This window comes from Tamandua tetradactyla, chromosome 5 (assembly GCF_023851605.1).
Source record: "Tamandua tetradactyla isolate mTamTet1 chromosome 5, mTamTet1.pri, whole genome shotgun sequence".
NCBI lineage: Eukaryota > Metazoa > Chordata > Mammalia > Pilosa > Myrmecophagidae > Tamandua > Tamandua tetradactyla.
The window spans coordinates 135,271,195-135,291,133 of NC_135331.1; the positions used below are offsets into that span (position 1 = coordinate 135,271,195).

The following is a 19,939-nucleotide window of genomic DNA, read 5'->3' on the forward strand; positions in this document are numbered from 1 at the left end:
AAACAAAAAAATTCAAAATATCAATGTTTTTATTAGATAAAAAACTAAAAATCAAAATTGCTTCCAGCTGACATTTGAGACAGATATATAGGTATGTATGAATGTATGTATGTATGTATGTATGTATGTATAAAATGGAATGTCAGAATTAAAGTAAATGCTGTTAATTGGAGGGACTAATTTATATTACAAATGTTATTAAAAATATGTAAATGTGGCTAACATCACACAAGCTAAAAATGTTATTTGAATACATTTGTTCAAATGTCTGACTAATCTAATACACCGCAGACAAAGAACAGTCCTAGATGTTAGCATACACACTGCATGAGTATCTTTTCATTAGTCAATGTGTATTATGCAACTGATCTCCAAATAATACTAAATTCAGCCAATCCCATGTCTCAAGCTCACAAATACTCTAGTTATTCTCATTACATGTAAGGAGGAAGACAGTTGTATTATAATGTGATAAAATAGTTTAAATTTGTAGTGAAGTTGTATAACAAAAACAATAGAAATAAAACCAACAAATCTTTAGTTCATAAATATATGTAGAAAATAGTCCCACACCACAATATCAGATTGCAAAGGATAAAGTTTTATGAAGCCATGTATCTATTGCTCAGGATTGTGGGACAGTAATTAGCCTGTACGGTTAAACCACTAATTTGCAATTATCATAATTTGTATAAAGAATTATGTGGAACATGAGAATGTCGGAGATGAGAAGGAGGGGAGAAGATTAGAGTTGGGTACTTAAAAAATTAATTACATAGATTGATTTACACTTTCCATGCATAACAAGTTATATAAATGAAATGTCAATAACCTTGAGTTTTTTTAATTGCTCACCTAAGATAACGTCAAACATTTCTTTTCTGATGTATGAAAGTAACATACATGGTGTCACTGTCTCAACTGAAGATATTTTTCCAAGAAGTAAGACAAAAGAAAACAAAAATATGGTGATGACTTAAATCGCAACTCAAAATCTGCAATTTATAGAAGCTAAATTATAAAAATATAAAACCTAAGTACATCTGTTAATACTAATACATTTTTGAATGTTTCAATTACAAAGAATCTGATCCAAATCATTTTTGCTTTACGAAGCAACTAGTGTCTAATAAAGTCCGCATAAGGTCATAATTATACAGTGTCTTTAAAACAGGAATAATACATTTACTTGTTGCAGGTAAGATGTTAAATACTCAATTCTTTACCCAAGGGTTAGAACCAATGAATACACCGTACTTGAGGTATGATATTTTAAGACTGTGCACTCTCTTCCTTTTTCTGTACACACCTTAAACTATATGCTTTTTTTTCTTTACAAGATTGGATTTGATATGATCTACTGTTTTTCTTACACAATGCAGATAATATCAGGAAATTACATATTTCAAAGAGACTGCCTTTAAAAGCAATGAATTACCTTAATGACTTAAATTTCAAACGTATACACTTTATTTTCAATTGTGTAACTGACTTGTTTTACTATACAACCAAGTCATCTATTTCTGCATTATGGAGAGTTTACCTACTGAATTTCAATTATACAGTTAAATATATCTGTTAGAAAAAAATAAATATACAAAAAACCTGAAAGTTTTGAAATTATTTTTCAACTGCAAAATCATTGTAATCCAGTCAAGATCTGGAAAATAGTTTACTTAATTTCACAGGAGGATTTCTGTACAAATTTAGTTACAAACAATCTAAAAAGCCCAAATACATCACTTTCCATTCTTCTTAAAGACAATTAAATGACAGCTAACATTTATCCTTACCAGCAATAAGTAAAGAAATCATTATGTAACATATTTTGTCAAGGTTCAATTTGAAGACTTTCTTTTTCTGTCAGGGTCAGACTGATATATATTTGCCCCATCCTCACTTTTTAAAAATGCAGAATCTGAAACTTTCGGTTACATTTTTGTACCATACCAGTCCTAAGAAAATCCTACTTTCTTAAAAGTTTTTTTTTTTTTTTAAGGACAATTTTAAACAATAGAAATGGTATTCATGTTTGTTTTTAAGGTATAAAATAACTAAATGTACCATAAACAAATAAATAACTGCTTTCCTTTTCCATAACAGTACATATAGCAATACATTCTCCTAAGTCATATAGTTATCATTTACAATAGACAACTTAATTTTACTAATGATGCAAAAAATAATAGAATACAAGGCACAATCATTAAATGGAATTTTTCTTTAGGGTGTATATTGACATACCAGCGTGATAAGGATACCTTAAAAAGTGCAGAAAAACACAATGTGCAATGAGACCACTGTATAAAACATGATTGCATAAAAAGTGATTTGGCCTATTTTTAACCTTTAATAATTGAAAATAACCAATTTCCCCTTAAAATTAAACTATAAAGTATGACATTTTAAAATTATTTTTATTCTAGCGCTATCTAAAAATCCTGAAAAAAGAATTTATACCTGGGTAATAGTATATAAGTATGTGTTTGTATATATATTTAATTATACCCATTTATCAATATATACACATACACACACAGACACATTTCTTTGTAAGTCATTTTAGCCTATCAGATATGTCTAAAGTTTAGAAATGACATTAATCCAGATCAACAAGTAAACATCAAATCCCATACCTTTTTCCTGTATTTTCCTTGAATCCTTTAACCACTTAAACATTTTACTTTAAAACATCTCTGTCAAAGGACCCACCAGTGCATTATTTTCTATTAGTACCAAAAAAAAAAGATACATCTCAGCATAACTCTTCAGAATAATATATAGCCTTTTTCCAATATCGAAAATTGTATGCTGTCCTGACAGTCAAAACAGGCTTTCCACTGCACTGATTCTCAGTCTTTGGCACAATAAACAGAGATTGAGTGATTGATATAAGAATCAAGGTCTGAAAAATTAGACAGTCAAATGTTTTCCAATGTGGATATGTTTCCTTTTTATCAGTACATTTTCTCTTAAGTTTGGCAGAAATGGAATAAAGCAAAAGCTTCCTCTAGATTCTTTGTAGATGAAAGTTCTACAATTAAAATTAAGTTTTTTAGGGTATCAAATGCTGGAAATTTTATATTTATCTTTACTGGAAACACAATTCTTAATTTACTGTTATTCTGTGTAACAGCTGTCTTCCTGTGGCACGACTTCTGTATCAACAGAAACGTACCTTGTGTGGTCAAAAAATAAACATTCATTTTAACATGAAATGCTCTATCACTAAGAACATTATGCTCCTTAAAAGTGTAGCAGAACTGTCTTTCCCATAAACAAATCAGGAATTCATTATAGGTCCTCAATTTCTTTTGTTTCAAACAGTGAACAAAATGAACGTTGAATGCATAACCTACCTAAGGGCAATAAATAGCAAACATTTAAAATATATATATATATGTATATATTTATATATATATTCATTTAAAGAAGTGAAGTATCTTGTTTGTTTTTTGCAAATCAAACCATAACATTCCCTAATCCACCATAGCAGCAAGGAAGCAGAAGCCTTAATTCTCCTTATTCCTTAACTGTACCTGCTTTATATATTTTAAAGTAAAATATTCTGATACAAGTTACCAACCAATTAAATTAGCTTTTGCTTTTTCAGTCAACTTTCGGACTCGGCCTCTACTAGAAGTTCCAAAAGTCAAAGACGTGTCTTCAAACAACAGCTGCCTCTGCTCCTCCTCAGAGTCATCTTCATTATAGAAAGCTGTCCTTCGACCTTGGTTTCTAGTTCTCATGTGGGGTTCAGAGCCTTTAAGTTCTTCAAACTCATCTTCCTCATCAATAGGGTCATCTGTCTTTTTTCGATTACTCCTCCTTAGTATTTTAACACTTGAAGGAATCATGAGATCTGAGTCTAGTTTTTGTGTTTTCATCTTCCTTTTGGGTCTTCTGCCTCCACGATTCTTTTTCTTTAACAAATCTTCCTTTACGATACTACTTTCAGAAAGAAAACTGCATGTTGAGGAAGGAACTACTTCATCTCTGATGAGATGCACATTATTTTGCTCTGAATTTTCTGGCTTTGTATACTGTAGTTTTTTGGGTTTTCTGCCCCTTTTCTTATGTATAACTTCACCACTACTGTTATTAACTTCTACCTTAGGTTTTCTTCCAGGTCCCCTCTTTACAAGTTTGGATGGCTGCCCTCCATGGCCATTTACTTGGATGCTTCCTGGTACAAGAGCGTTGTTCTTACAATCTCCTACAAGGAGATAACAACACACTTAATACATGGATTACTTTTTTGTTTGACCCTCAAATTAGCCAGTAAGGCTACTGCTATACTTCAGTGCAAAGACATAATCCTAATTTTTACTAAAATGAGAAAAGAAACTTAGAAAAAAATGAGTTTAATAATATTACTTTTTACTTAAAACTCACAGAGAAACAATCCAAACGATGTCATCAATGCCTTGTTTAACATGAGGGAAGTGACGCTTAGAACAAATAACTTGTCTAACTTAATACATAAAATGAGATAGAGCTGGAATTAGCCAAGATTTCTTAATCTTACCACCTTTACTATATATTTTAATATATGTACATTTTTCCATTACAGAAAATAACCTCTTTTATTTTGTGTAGAACTGAACAATTATAAAACATTTTACTCCTTATTGGATTTTTGTTTGCCTACCTTAGAAGAGCTCAATTATGGAAAATAACCTTAGTGTAAAATTTATGACCTTTTAATTTGGTAGTGTGAATAATTAGGTATATCATCTACCCTAAATCCCTCTAAATCATTTTACCTATGAGGGAAGGAGGAATAAGGGATAATCAAGGCTGGAATGATTTTTAACTCTTATCTGATCCCCTTCTGGATGTGGTATCTTTTCTGATATCGGAAAAGAGTTTATAGTCTAAATATTTCTTTGCAAATATAAATCAGGATCTCCTAATCTTCCTATGCAAGGGGTTTGAAAATACATCTGCTGGAATAATTTATATCAGCTACTCTATAAAAACTATCACACCTTTGACAGTTTTCATGTAAGTTACTGTTGGGTCAAGGGTTGTGCTATTGGAACTGTATGAAGAAGATAAAAAAAGATAACTCAATGTCAGCTGTTCTTCTCGGGCCTTTCAGAAACAGCCCTATCTTCTTATGTTACTAAATGGCAAATGACTGATTTAATAATCCTAAGAAATACTGATTACATGAATAAATCAAAACCACTATGTGAGCTTCGATAACTGTGATAAATACCCCACTGTAACAAATTCCATGATAAATACCACTAGACTTCATATAAACAAATAAAATGCTTGAGATCAAATTCCAAATCTGTAGGATCTGGTGATCATGCTGAACTGCCATCAGTTAAATATTTTCTACCCAACAACTACATTAAAATGCCTGAAGATCCTGTATATCTTTTATTTGCTTTTAAACTACTGACAAAGGCTCTGACTATCGAGTCTATGTATCCAGTAAAAGTTCTATAGATGGGCTTGAAGGATCCCAGGAACCCTTTGAAATCATAGAAAATTTTGTGTGGATACATCTTTACTGTTGAAGGAAAGGACTATAGCTTTGATCAATTTTACAAAGAAATACACAACCTAAAAAAGTTAAGAACTAATGTACTCAAATTAATCTTACCTCTTTGTGCTTATCAGATGTGGCTACTAGGAAATTTAAAATTACATATGTGGTTCACATCATATTTCTATTAGCACTACTCTCAACTATCACTGTTAATGAATTATTTAATAGTTATCATATTTCTATACCATATTGCAACTACTTTTGAATACTTCTAATACTCAAAAATTTAAATCACATTGGCTACTGGACTTCCCCATCATAATGCTAGAATTATATTTATAATTCACTATACATTTGTTTTCTCTAGGATTCAAGGACTGACAGAAGAAAGGCCAACATAATTCAAAATGTTGAATTCAGTTCAGAAAGATAGCTAATACAAAAACGTGATGGAATCATTTACATCATTTAATTTACTCAAACACATACTGTCTACTATATATTCCAAATATAGGTGATTAAAAGATGTGTACTTAAAGACAGAAGCTCAGAATTCACCGAAAAGTAAAGACATGCTGAAAAATAAAAAAGAACAGTTCTATCAACACTCTAAGTACCACAAAAACTAATTTAAAGGGTGTTCTGGGGACACAAAGAAGTGCTTGATTATGTTTAAAGAACTCAGAAGTGGAGATGATATTTGAAATATAATAGACCAATTAAACTAGGAGCAAAAAGGCATTAAAAAAAAAAGAAGGTAGACAAAAATAACAATTTTCAGGGACTTCTAAGTGGTTTAGGATGGCAAGGGACATACAAGGGAGAAAGAAGGTCAAGCTGGAAAGCAAGGGAAAAGCCAAGTAATGAAGAGTCTTGTATATTACAAAAAAAAAAAAATCTGATTTATATTTGATTCAAAGGCAGGAGAAGGGGCAGGCCATGGTGGCTCAGCAGGTAGAGTACTCCATGTCAGAGACCAGGATTCGATTCCCAGTGCCTGCCCATACAAAAAAAAGGGGGGGGGGGGGTTTGGGGAAGATTTTAGGTCTGTGTATATGATGAACATGTGTCAACAAGAAATGACCAGAAGGTAACTTGGCTGCAATGTGGAGAATGGACTGGGTGAGGAAGAGTTGAGAACAGAAGCAAGAGATCAATTAGGGAAATAAGATGACAGTCCAGATGGGAAATTACATGAACCCGAATTAAGACCAAGTAAGTGAGAACGAAGAGGAAGGAATGGATTTAAGAGATGTTAGGGAGGCAGAAATGGCAGAAAGTAAAGCCTACTGAATAATTAGGAGGCTGAGGAAAATGATAGCATGACTCCTAAGTTTATATAAGTAGGATTTCAATGCCTCTAATTAAGCCAAAATGAGATATTTCAGAAGAGAAATTAAATTGTGAATGAGATTTCTAGAGGAACGCTGAAGTGGAAATGCCTTATAAATATCTGGAAGTCATGATAACAAGACTTATTCTTGGGCTGCTGCTGCCAAGAAGCCAAAGTTCTTTTAACATGTCATATGGTATATTTTTTCACTTACTTTATCCATTTTCAGAAATAAAACCTCTAAAATAAAACCCATGGATCAAAGAGAGGCATAACTGTGAGGGTCAAAAGTTGCATACAATAATGGAGGCCTGAATGTAGATAATTCAAATGAATTATTATTAAGTAAAGTCAGCGTGTTATATTTTGTGACTTAATTACAACTTAAACACTTTTCTAGAAAGTGAAAATGCTACTACACTGGCTTACTAAGTCCAATTTAATTTCAACTTTGAGGATATACTTTTTTTAGGTTTTATAATAAGCAAGTTATTTAATTTGCTCCGTTAAAAGCCTTAAATCCTAGAATCTACTTTTACTTCCATATAGCATGCTTTTCTCATCTTTCTATATTTAATGACAATGCAGTTTGTTTTTGGTACAGAGCTGCAAATAAAAAAATGTCTAACTAAAATTATCAACTAATACAGAATATGTAATTCTTAAAATGAGCAACCAGAAATGTGTGTATAAATGGTAACTCCAATGAAAGGATCACTTTTAAGAGGGATCTATTGTATCTTGAAAGATACAAATAAGACTTTACCTTGCTCAATGACAGGTGATGACTTTGAAAGCATGGATGACTTTGAGAGTACAGATGACTTCATTTTACGTTTGACTGGCTTTTCCTTTTCCAGGTTTTCTTTTGTAGAATTATTCCTAATGCCATGACTAAAACTGGATTGACCAGGACTTGAAAGAGGATTCAAGACTTTCGAATGTTTCATGGAATTCTCCAGTACTATAAAACACACACAAAAAGAAAAAAAAGGTAAGAGGTATTGAACCTAAACATATGCATGGTTGGAATTGCTTCTAATCTAAAGTGCTTGAATGAGCCAAGAGGACAAAACCTGGAAGATGTGTAAAGCTTCCTTATGTAATATATTTTCAAAATAGGAAAGAGGCATACACAACTAAAAATTCTTAATGGTCTCAGCCCTTTAGCAGCTATCCTGGCACTTCAAGATTATGAAGGCAAGTCTTGGCAAACTGTTAACCAAGCATGGGTAGAGGATTTAAATTCAGGCAGTCTGCATCACAGTTGCCATTATTCGTCACTGCTATTCCTAAACCTCAATTTTCATGTTATTAAAAACAAAATTTCTTCTAAAAAAAAAAAAGGCAAAAACAATGATAAAAACAGAAATTAATAGCATATGCTGGAGTTTACCAAAACCCAGTACATTTCATCTGGCAAAGTAAAAGTGTAAGTAATTCACGTTTGTAACTTTACAAAAAAGCAAACAGAAAAGAATATCATACACACTTCAACTTAAAAACTGTAACTGATTCTTACTTGTTTTCCCTGGCATTACAGATGTATTAGCTTTCGAAATAAAAGTCTTTCCTGCTGAAGAAGTAGATGGTTGCTCAGTGATAACTGGATCTACAGCCACTCGGTTACTTCTGGTTCGAACCACAGAACTGGATTCTGTTTTACCATTTATCTGAGCAGTATTGTGCCTCAGTGGTATTGATCGTGTTGGTATAGAGAATGGAGAGGTAGAGATATCTGACTTCAGTTGAGGTTTTAAGATCCTTTTTTTCCTTTCAGGGCTACAAATAAAATAATACTTTTTACTCATTTTTATAGCTCTATGTAGATGAATAAAACACATCCATTTTATAATACTGTCAGACTAAATATTTGTACTATTATGAAATATGTTAAAATATGAGATTTGTAGTGGATTTCATATGGTTGTGAGCCTTTGAATAGTGAATATTTAGTGAAGGATTGCTGTAAATGCTAAAGTTATATGACAGAAAGCATGATGCCATCACTATCCTAAAAATGCTGTTTTAGCAGTTTGAATTTAAGCACTTACACTAGTATAGCTTTAGTTAAAAGATTAAAAATCCTCCACATCATAGGAACTTGCATGTCAAATATATCATTCTGCAATATAGGGAATAGTAAAGGAAGCATTAAAAAACACCAAGTTCTATAATTTAGATGTCCAAATTATAGATCAGGTGATGCTATTTAAAAGAGAAATACCTTGATGCAGCACTACTGGAAACGGAGCTGCTTCTGTTTCTTTTTTTTCTCCTTTTTGTTATTGTATTTCTTTTATGAAAACGAAGAGCAGATTTATAATCTGATAAAACTGAACTAATGTGCTCTTCAAAGAAAGCAGACAGGCGTAAACTCATGCTGTAAATCTATAAAAAGAAAAAAAACTGTGTTCAAACATTCCTGGAAGAAAAATGCCTGTATAGTAAATATTAACATATAATAAAATTACTTTTCTATCAAAATTATTTAAATTTAAAAATTGCTTTCCCATCTTTTCTAATAAAAGAGTGAAACTGAAACATTTTTACAATTAAATTATTTTGGGGGTTTAGATTAGGAATCTTCCAAGCTTTGAGATTCTTAAGGCTGAATTTACACGACAGAAACAAAACTCCTTCTTGTGAATGCTATCATACTGAAACTGTCCTTGAGGGTTTTGAACCTCTTCTCCATTGCTATCTAAAACTAGCAGCTACTGGAGGGAATTGCCTGAAAATGTAGTGCTGTGTTCCAGTAGCCATGTTTCCTGATGATGACTGAACAATGATATAGCTTTCACAATGAGACTCTGTGAATGTGAAAACCTTATGTCTGATGCTCCTTTTAGCTACTATATCAAAAGAAGAGAACATATGGAATAAAAATAAATAATAGGGGGAACAGATGTTAAAATAAATTCAGTTTGAAATAGTGGTAGGTGAAGGCAAGGGGTAAGGGGTATGGTACGTATAGTTTTTTTTTTTTCTATATCGTTTTATTTCTTTTTCTGTTGTCTTTTTATTTCTTTTTCTAAATCGATGCAAATGTACTAAGAAATGATGAATATGCAACTATGTGATGATATTAAGAATTACTGATTGTATATGCAGAATGGAATGATTTCTAAATGTTTTGTTAGTTAATTTTTTTTAACTAATAAAAAGAAAAAACTAGCAGCTACTCCTTCTCATTTCATGTCTAGACATCACCCTTTTGTGATGTCTTATTGATAAAAGAGAAGTAAATGATATTCATACTAGCACTTATTTTTATTCATCACTCACAAAAAAAATGCTTCTTTCCACATAATGTGGAAAATAATTGGAAGAAGTAAGCACAGGTAGCTCTAGTACATACCAGGAAAATTCTTAAATAATATCTACTCAATCATACTACTGCAAGAAAAGTAACCACTCCTAAAACTATGTTGAAGAATGACATCAGTGTTCTTTCACAGAAGAGACAAAACTGAAAGTTGTGAATTCTTTTCTGCACTAGAATACTAGTAAAAACATAAAGTCAATTTTGCTCTAGGTTTTAAATAAACATAACATTTAGCTATTAACATATTTTTCCAATATTACCACTTAATTTAAGTCTAAAAGCAAATAATTTAGTATATACCCTTGATCTTTTGCTTGGTGTATATGCTTTGGAATTACTAAAAATAAGTCTGACATCTTTACATAACTCCATTGGTGACTCATAGTTTCCAGCCTCTAAAGTTTCTCTAACAGTAGCAAAATCCATAGGAGTGTCAATGATGTCTCTGTAGTCCTAAGAGGCAAAAGAAGTGGTATTATTATTATTATCATTATTATTATTATTACTACAAAGTATTACTTGTCAGCACAGTAATTCACATGATTTCTATAGTGAATGCGAATCTACAACTATTAATAATCACTCCTGTTTCCTTCATCAATCTCCCTTTTTTCAAACAGGTTTTATTTAGTTCAGGCCCTCTACCTTCTACTGTAAGCAATATAGGACTGGAATCTAAGAATATAGAAAGAAGCACCTCCTTTTATCTGGCTGGAAAAGGGATCCTCTAAAGGATATGGCTGAGTTACATTGGGAAAAGAGGATTAAAAAGAGTAATGAAAAAGTTTCAACTCTACAGCTATAAAAATAACTTCAATATAAAAAACACAAAACTTTATACTTTCTATAGATTCTAAAAGTTTCTGACTTATTGAAGCATAATTATAATAATGGGAATATGGCAAATGTCCCATTTATATGGAGGCCTGAGTTCCAGTAACCTCAACTTCAGTACCATTGGGAATTTTGCAGTCATCAAGAGACATGAATGTAAACAGTTGTCACAAATTTTATATGCTTCATTACACAAGGGAGAAGTAGACTCACCCAAGGTCTCCACCTTATCAATTGTGTATAAAATGAGGAAAAGGATTAGAAGCAATAAAGACAGACAAGTGAAAGCATAGGAGCGAGAGAGAGAGAGAAGAAAAAGCATAAAATTATCAAAATATGGTGTCTTTTTAGCAGGGGCAAAGAGCACTATACCTATTCAACAGCTTCTAAAGTATATAACTCAATTATCTGAACTATAATAACTAGATTTTACATCAGTTATTTCAATTATGATAAATATATTTGACTGTAAAATAAAGATTCAATAAAAGGCAGGGTTATTAAAGAATTTGATATTTTTCTTTCCAAATACATGTATATATAATAAATGTTTGGCATTCTGCCTTTCAAGTTAGCCTAGGAGGCTATACACAAGTTGCAATCATACCACCTTTGTGAATAGGGACAGTTTTATTTCTTTCCAATCTGTATGCCTTTTATTTCTTTTTCTTGCCTCATTGTGCTTGCTAGAGAACTTTAGCTGTAGGTTTTTTGTAGACGTTCTTTATCAAGTTCTTTATCAACTCCCCCTCTATTCCTAGTTTCCCGAGAGTTCCAAAAATCAAGAATGGGTGTAGAATTCTGTCAAAGGTTTAATCTGTACAGATTGGTCATATGATTTTTCTTCTTTAACCTGTTAATATGACAGATTACATTGATCTGATTCTGGGGATACTGAACCAGACTTCTATCCTGGAATAACCCAATCATTTTTATAACTTACTGAATCATACTTGCTAGGATTTTAAGAATTTTTACAACTATATTCACAAGAGATACTGACATGTACTTTTTTTTTTTTTTTTTTTTTACCATCTTTGATTTTGATGTCAGATAATATTTCTATGGCTTCACAGGAGGAGTTGGAAAGTATTTCCTCCTCATCTAATTTCTGGAAGAGATTATAATAGAATTGATATTAATTCTTTAAACATTTGGAACAATTCTTCAGTGGAGTCATTTGGGTCTCAAATAGTGTTTCCTGAAGGTTTATAAGCTTAATTATAAAATCTTTAATAGTTATAAAGCTATTCAAATTATTTATTTCATAATAAGTGAGTTTGTGGTAGTTTGTACTTTGAGATTTGACCCATTTCATCTAGGTTATCAAATTCACAGGTAGAGGTGCTTGAGGTCCTTTATTATCTTTTGATATCTTCAGGGTTTGTAGTGATACATCCTATTCCATTCCTGATATTAAAAATTTGTCTTTTCTCTTTTTATCTTTGTGAACTTTAACAGATGTTTGTTAATTTTGTTGATCTTTTCAAAGAAACAGATTGTGACTTCATGGATTTTCTCATTTTTCTGATTTCAATGATCAATTTCTGTGCTTATCTTTCTCCTTTTTGGTTTATTTTGATCTTCCTTTGCTAGTTTCTTGATAGGGGATATTATTATTATTATATTATTTTCTCTATTTCTCATGCAGAATTTAGCTCTATAAATTTTCCTTTAGGCACTGCTTCTGCTGATCACATAAATTTTCATATGTTGCATGCATTTTCATTGAGTTCAGTGTAAATTTGTATTCCCAATAAGATTTTCTCTTTGGCCCACTGATTACTTATTAGGGTATGAGCTAGTTTCCAAGTGTTTGAAGGTTTTACTGTTATTTTCCTTTATTATTTACCTAGTTTGATTCCAGTATAATTGGAAGACACATACTATATGATTTTAGTTACTCTAAATTTATTAAGGTATTTTATGGCCCAGGATATAGTCTGTTTTGATGTATTCTCCACAGGCACGTGAAATGAATGTGTATTCTGCTGTTGTTAGGTATTCTATAAACGTCAATTAAATCTTGTCAGTTAATGGAGGTGCTGAGTATTTCTATTTCTTTGCCGATTTTCTGTCTAGTTGTTGAGAATGTTTAAGTCCCCAACTATAATTGTGGATTTGTCAATGTCTTCTTTCTGTTCTATCAATTTTTATGTCACATTTTCAAGGTCTGCTGGTTTGGGAGGTACACATTTAGGACTGTTCTGTCTTTTGGTGGATTGACACTTCTATTCTCATGTCTTTCTCTGTCTCTGTTATTTTCTTTGCTCTGAAATCCATTTTATCTGATATTAACATAGCCACTCTTGCTTTCCTTTCATTAATGTTTTCATAGTATATCTTTTTCTCATTCTTTTACTTTCAACCTTCTTATGTCACTAGATTTGAAGTGAGTCTCTTGCGGACAGCAAAAAGTTGGGTCATATTTTTAAATCCACTCTGTCAATCTCTTTTAATTAGTATATTTATTATTTGCATCTTCTCTTTTTTACATTGTCAGCCTAGCTAAGGAGCCATTGATTTTACTGATTTTTCTCGAAGAACCAACTTCTGTTTTGTTGAATCTCTCTATTGTTTTTATGATCCCAATTTCATTTATTTATGTGCTAATTTTGTTATTTCTTTCCTTATGCTTGCTTTGGGGTTAGTTTTCTGTTCTTTCTCTAGTTCCTCCACGTGAAGAATTAATTCCTCGATTTTTGCTTTCTTCTTTTTGAATATCGGTATTCATTCTATTATGTTCTGAGAAAGTGTTGTTTATAATTTTGATCTTTTTAACTTTATTGAGACTTTCTTTGTGACACAACAAATGGTGTCTATCCTGCAGAATGATCCATGAGCACTTGAGAATAATGCATATTCTGTTGTGGTGGAGTGCTTTTCTGTAAATGCCTATTAGGTCTAGTTCATTTAAAATTTATTCAAAACCTGTTTCCTTTTTGATCTTCTGTCTACATGTTTAAGCCATGGATGAGAGTGGTATATTTAAGTCTCCATCTATTACTGTAGAGATGACTACTCCCTTCAATGCTGTTAGTGTTTGCCTCATGTATTTTTGAGCACTCTGGCTCAGTGCATAAATATTTATGATTGCTGTGTCTTCCTGATGAATTGTCCCCTTTATGTTTTCCTGTGTCTATGCTAACTGTATTTCATTTGAAGTTTAATTTGTCAGATATTAGTACAGCTACCCCCACTCTTTTCTGGTTGTTGTTTGCATGAAATATCTTTTTCCAATCTTTCACTTTCATTGTTTTTGTCCTTGGCTCTAAAGCGAGTCTCTAGTAGACAGCACATAGGTAGGTTCTGTTTTTCAATCCATTCTGCCAGTCTATGCCTTTTTTTTTTGCATGGGCAGGCACCAGGAATTGAACAGTCTGTCTTTTGATTGAAGAATTTATCCATTAATATCTAATGCTACTACTGTAAAGGCACTACTTTTTTCTACCATTTTGTCTTCAGGATTTTATATGACATCTTATTTTTCGCTCTCATTTTACTCTTACTAATAATTTTCATTTCTACACTCTTCCAAACCTTTCTTTCCTGTCCTTTTTCTGTAGCATCCCCTTTAGTATTTCTAATATATACAGCCAGTCTCGGTTCATAAACTCTCTCAGTGTCTATTTGTCTGGAAATATTTTACACTCTCCCCCATTCATTTTTGTTTTGGGAAGGTGCATGGTCTGGGAAATATCTCCCTCATTTTTGAAGGACAGTTTTCTCACATATAGAATACTTCATTAGCAATTTTTCTCTTTCAGTATCTTAAATATATCATAACACTGTCTTCTCGTCATCATGGGTTCTGCTGAGAAATCTGCACAGTCTTCTCAAACTTCCCTTGAATGTGATGGATTGCTTTTCTCTTGCTGCTTTCAGAATTCTGTTGTCTTTAACAGCTAACAATCTGATTAGTAAACAACTTGGAGTATGTCTATTTGGATCTATTCTGTGTGGGGCATGCTGTTCCTTAGATCTGTAATTTTATGTCTTTCATAAGAGTTGGGAAATTTTCAGTGACTGTTCCCTCCATTACTCTTCCTGCCCCTTTTCCCTTCTTTTTCCCTTGTGGGACACCCAAAACACATATATTCATGCACTTGATGTTGACATTCAATTCCTGAAGACCCTGCTCATATTTTTCTATTTTTTTCCCTACCTATTCTTTTGCGTGTAGGATTTCAGGTGTCCAATGTCTTTCCTGTGAGGCCTTTTGATTCTGTTTTTTCTATCCTGCCAAGGAGCTGGCACTTGTCAACCCACAGCTCCCCACCAGCGTAAAGTGGTGCAGTGCCTTTAATTCTCAACAAACCATATCCCTATAAGGGGTCTGTCTGAGACAGAGGCTAAGGCAGAAGGTGGGCTTAACTGTTTGTTTTCCAGCCCCTGGTATCTAAATTCCCGAAATGAGAGCTACCACTTGTGCTGGTACCCCCACCCATTCTTGCATTTTCTTGAAGAAGACAGACCCATTAGGGAATTATCCCTCTGACTTGACTAGTCAGTCTCTCAGACATACTTTAATTCCTCTCTTCCCTGGGGTAGTTTTGAAACCTAAGATTGCCTGCAGCTTTATTTAACAGACTACCTACGAGTAAAAAACAAAACAAAAACCTTTTCAGAACTGGACCCTAGCCCTCCCAGAATCAACTGTGCTGGAGTTAGTGCCTGGTTCTATATGTCCCTTTGGGGGTGGCACAGCCCTTTTCCAGTATTCTCAAGCTTGGCCAACTCCAAGAATCTATTGTTCTTTTTCCCATTCATCGCACCTCCTCTCTGCCAGGGAGCTACCTCCAGGTTCCTTTCATGCTTGCTCTGGGTTTATCTGGGCTTGGTGCTTGTATTGAGCAGCCAAATTTCTTAATTCCATAACTAGAGTTTAGCTGAGTTACCCTTCCTTGCTCCTAGTAGAGACTGCTTCTTTTTTCCCACAGGAAAAAAACTCCAAAACAGCCTGCTGTGGAAGCTGGAAAGTGGCGTCAGCCTCCAGAGCTTGGGAGACTACTTTCACTTCCACACTGTGATCTCAGCCCTTCCACATGTAGCAGACTAGTGTATGATGCGTCTGGACATATGAGATCACAAACGGTTGTTTCAAATAGTTTCTGGATGTTTTCTAGCTGCTCTAGAAGCCAAACTAAATCCCAAATCTCCCTATGTTGCCATCTTGGCCTGCCTCCCCCTAACTGGTATTAATTAGACCATATATATTTAATGTATTTTTTTGCATATCTATTTAATATAATTATTGACATGTATTAAATGTGATTTTATTTTTTGTTTTCTGATTCGTCTTTTTTTTGTTTTCTTTCCCCAACCCTCTTGTATGTATTTAAAGTTTTTTAGATTCCATTTTCACTGATGTATATGGTACCTGTGGCTATATCTCTTTGTACAGCTTAAGTGGTTGTTCCAAGCTTCTTTTTTTTTTTTTCACATGGGCAGGCACTGGGAAGTGAACCCGGGTCCTTCGGCATGGCAGGCAAGCATTCTTACCTGCTGAGCCACCGTGGCCCGCCCTGTTCCAAGTATTTTACAATATGTACATGATTTGCCAGTCTACTGGTATTGACATTTTACAAGTTGAGGTGTAAAAACCTCCCCTTCCTTCTGTCCTTTTACCTTTCCTTATTTATAATAACCACCTTAAATATTTCCACTATATACCCTGAAAACCGTATTAGAAGATATTACAGTTTGGGCTTCAATTAAACATGATTTAGAAAACTCAAAAGAAGCCCATTGTATATACCCATATTCTTGCTTACCACGTTGTACCTTACTGAGGTCCTAAGACAACACCTTTTATCATTACCCTTCTGTTTGAACATCCTTTAGTCACTCTTTTATGTCAAATCAGCTAGTAACAAATTCTACCCCTGTGAATGTCTTGCTTTCTCCTTCATTCCTAAAAAATACTTTAACTTCATATAAAATTCTGGCCTGAAAGTTTTTCTTTCAGTACTTCAAAGATGTTACACCACTTTTCTCTTCCTTTTGATGAGAAATCCACAGGCATTTGAATTGTTTTTCCCCCTACAGGTAATGTATCATTTCTCTCTGGCTGCTTTCAAGATATTCTCTTTTTCAGTTGCCAGAAATTTGTTATGATACTGCAGCTGAAAGAAGATTTCTTTGGGTTTATCCTGTTTGGGGTATGCCTAACTTCTTGAATCTGCACGTTTATGTCTTGTGAAAACTGGAATTTTTCTGCTATTATTTCTTTGAATACTTTTTCAGCTCCATCTTCTTCCTCATTTTCTCTGTTATTCAGATGATATGAATGTTACATCTTTTATTATAATCCTAACATGACCCTAAGGATATGATTTTTTTTTCCAATTTATTTTTTTGTTCAGATTGAGCAATTTCTATTTTTTTTAATCTTCAAGTTCACAGATTCTTTCTTCTGTTCTCTCCACTGAAATTTTTATTTATTATTTTTTAAATGTTTTTTATTGTTAAGTGTAACATTTATACATGCAAAAAGAAAGAAAAAGCATTGATTTTCAAGGCACACTTCAATAAGTTGATACAGAACACATTTCAAGATTGGTTAAGGGTTACCATTCTACTATTTATAGATTTTTCTTTCTAGCTGCTCCAAAACACTGGAGGCTAGAAGAAACTTCTTTTTCTTTCCTTGTGAAAAATATATCAAAAAAGCAATAAATTTCAAAGCACATCACAACAATTAGTTGTAGAACAGATTTCAGAGTTTTGTATGGGTTACAATTCCACAATTGTAAGTTTTTATTTCAGGCTGCTCTAAGATATGAGACTAAAAGAAATAACAATATATTGATTCCACAATCATAAGCATTTGTTAAACCCTACCCTTCTCTGTATAACTCTACCATCACTTTTCACCTTTCTTCCACTCTTCATGGGTATTTGGGCTATGCCCATTCTAACTTTTTCATGTTGGAAGGTATTTTTGATAATATGGGGTAGGGGGATGGAACTAGTTGATATTCTGGAAAGCTCATCCCTTTTCACTACAGGACTTATCTTTTCCAGGGACTCATCTGGAATTTGTACGCTTCTGGAAAGTTACCCGAGTAAATGGAACCTTTGTAGAATCTTAAATATTGCCCTAGGTGTTCTTTAGGATTGGCTGGAATGGTTGTGGTTGTGGTTTGGCAAGTTATGGTAGGTAGCAATGCCTAAATGAAGCTTACCTAAGAGTGACCTCCAGAGTAGTCTCTCAACTCTATTTGCACTCTTTCAGCCACTAATACCTTATTTGTTACAACTCCTTTTTCCCCTTTTGGTCAGGATGGCACTGTTGATCCCATGGTGCCAGGGCCAGACTCATCCCTGGGAGTCATCTCCTATGTGGCCAGGGAGACTTTCACCCTGGATGTCACATCTCACGTAGGAGGAAGGGCAGTAATTTCACTTGCAGAGTTGGGCTTAGAGAGAAAGACCACTTCTGAGCAACAAAAGAAGTAACTCTTAGACAACTAGAAGTAACTCTTAGACAAACCTACAGGTAGGCAGAGCTTCTCTGCTACATACATAAGCTTCACAAGAGTAAGCCTCAAGATCAAGGGCTTGGCCTATTCATTTGGATGTCCTTAATGTTTGACACAGTATCAGGGGATTTTGTTATTATTTTTTTGGTGCTACTATTTCCATTTCCTTCTTCTTTTCATCTTCTACTCCTTTGCTGAGACTTTTTATTTTTTCATATGTTTAAAGTATATTCATAACTTTTCATTAAAGCAATTTTGATGGCTATTTAAAAAATATTTGTTAGATAATTCTAATGATTGTCTTTTCTCATTTAGTTTGAGGTCTTCCTGGCTCTTGGCATGACAAATGATTTCAATTGAAGCCTAGACATTTTGGGTGGCATTTTATGACTGTACCTCTTTTTAAAAATGTATTTCAGCAGGCCTCCTCTGAAGGGTGAAGGGAGGCACCACTTGTTATTGCCAGGTGGGGGTAGAAGTCCAAGTTCACTACTCTGCACCTACTGACACTGGGCAGGGGGTGGGGGGGTGAGGGGGCAGCGGTGGAGAGGAATTCCCTGTTACTGTAGAAAGGAGTACTGCTGGGAGTTTTGGCACTCTCGAGGCATCCACCGATATCACTCACTGTGAGGAGGAGTGTCTTATTACCAAACATCTATCTGGCCTTGACTGGCCCTTTGGGCAGGTGGTTCATTATAACTGAGCAGAGATTAAAGTCATGATTAGGGGAAGGGACAGCATTACTGTTAGATGTTTGTGTAACTGTAGGCTAGTCTCATGTACTTCACTGATATTTGGTGAGGAAAGGCTATACACTCAGACTTTGCTGGGGGACAGGGCAGAGCTGCTCAAGCAGAGTAGTTATTGGTGTAAGTATTTTTGTTTTGGTGGGCTTTCCCTTTCCTGGTCCTTTCACAGGAAAGCACTTTTCTTAGGCCATTATTTGTCTGTGCCCACTGCCAGCTTCTCCAGTAGCCAGAGTGGGATGTATACAGAAAAATGTAAACCCAGGGAATCATTACTGTGCCATTCCTCAGGTTCTGAGGTTCCTAACCTGTTTGTTTCTCTTCCCCATCTTTCAGAGTCCTCTTATGTCTATTTAAAATATAATGTCAGACTCCCAGGGTGTCTCTGGCAACATGGGAATGATATCCTGGGATAAACTGAGACTTACCATCAAGGGACTGAGAAAACCTTCTCAATTAAAATTGGAAGTCAGAAATGAGACAAAATAAAGTGTCAGTGGCTGAGAGATTTCAAACTGAGTCAAGAGGTTATCCTGGAGGTTATTCTTACACATTATACAGATATTCTCCTTTTCAGTTTATGGTATTTTGGAGTGGCTAGAGGGAGGTACCTGAAGCTGTAGAGCTGTGTTCCTGTGACCATGTTTCTTGAAGATGACTGTATAATGATACAGCTTTTGCAATGTCACAGTGTGATTGTGAGAACCT

The 19,939-nt window shown here is 33.9% G+C and overlaps 1 protein-coding gene across 2 annotated transcripts in view; it reads right to left on the bottom strand.

Annotated features, from left to right (window-relative positions):
- Positions 1–1,447: 1,447 nt before the first annotated feature.
- Positions 1,448–19,939, bottom strand: part of PHIP (PHIP subunit of CUL4-Ring ligase complex) — a 147,661-nt gene continuing 129,169 nt past the window's right edge. For both annotated transcript variants that reach the window (XM_077162287.1, XM_077162286.1), the window contains exons 36-40: positions 10,468–10,620; positions 9,067–9,230; positions 8,362–8,621; positions 7,606–7,803; positions 1,448–4,216 (exon numbers count right to left, since the gene is read on the bottom strand). In XM_077162287.1, coding sequence (XP_077018402.1) covers positions 3,579–4,216; positions 7,606–7,803; positions 8,362–8,621; positions 9,067–9,230; positions 10,468–10,620 — 1,413 coding nt within the window. In that variant the 3' untranslated portion in view covers positions 1,448–3,578. The remainder of the gene's footprint in view (positions 4,217–7,605; positions 7,804–8,361; positions 8,622–9,066; positions 9,231–10,467; positions 10,621–19,939) is intronic.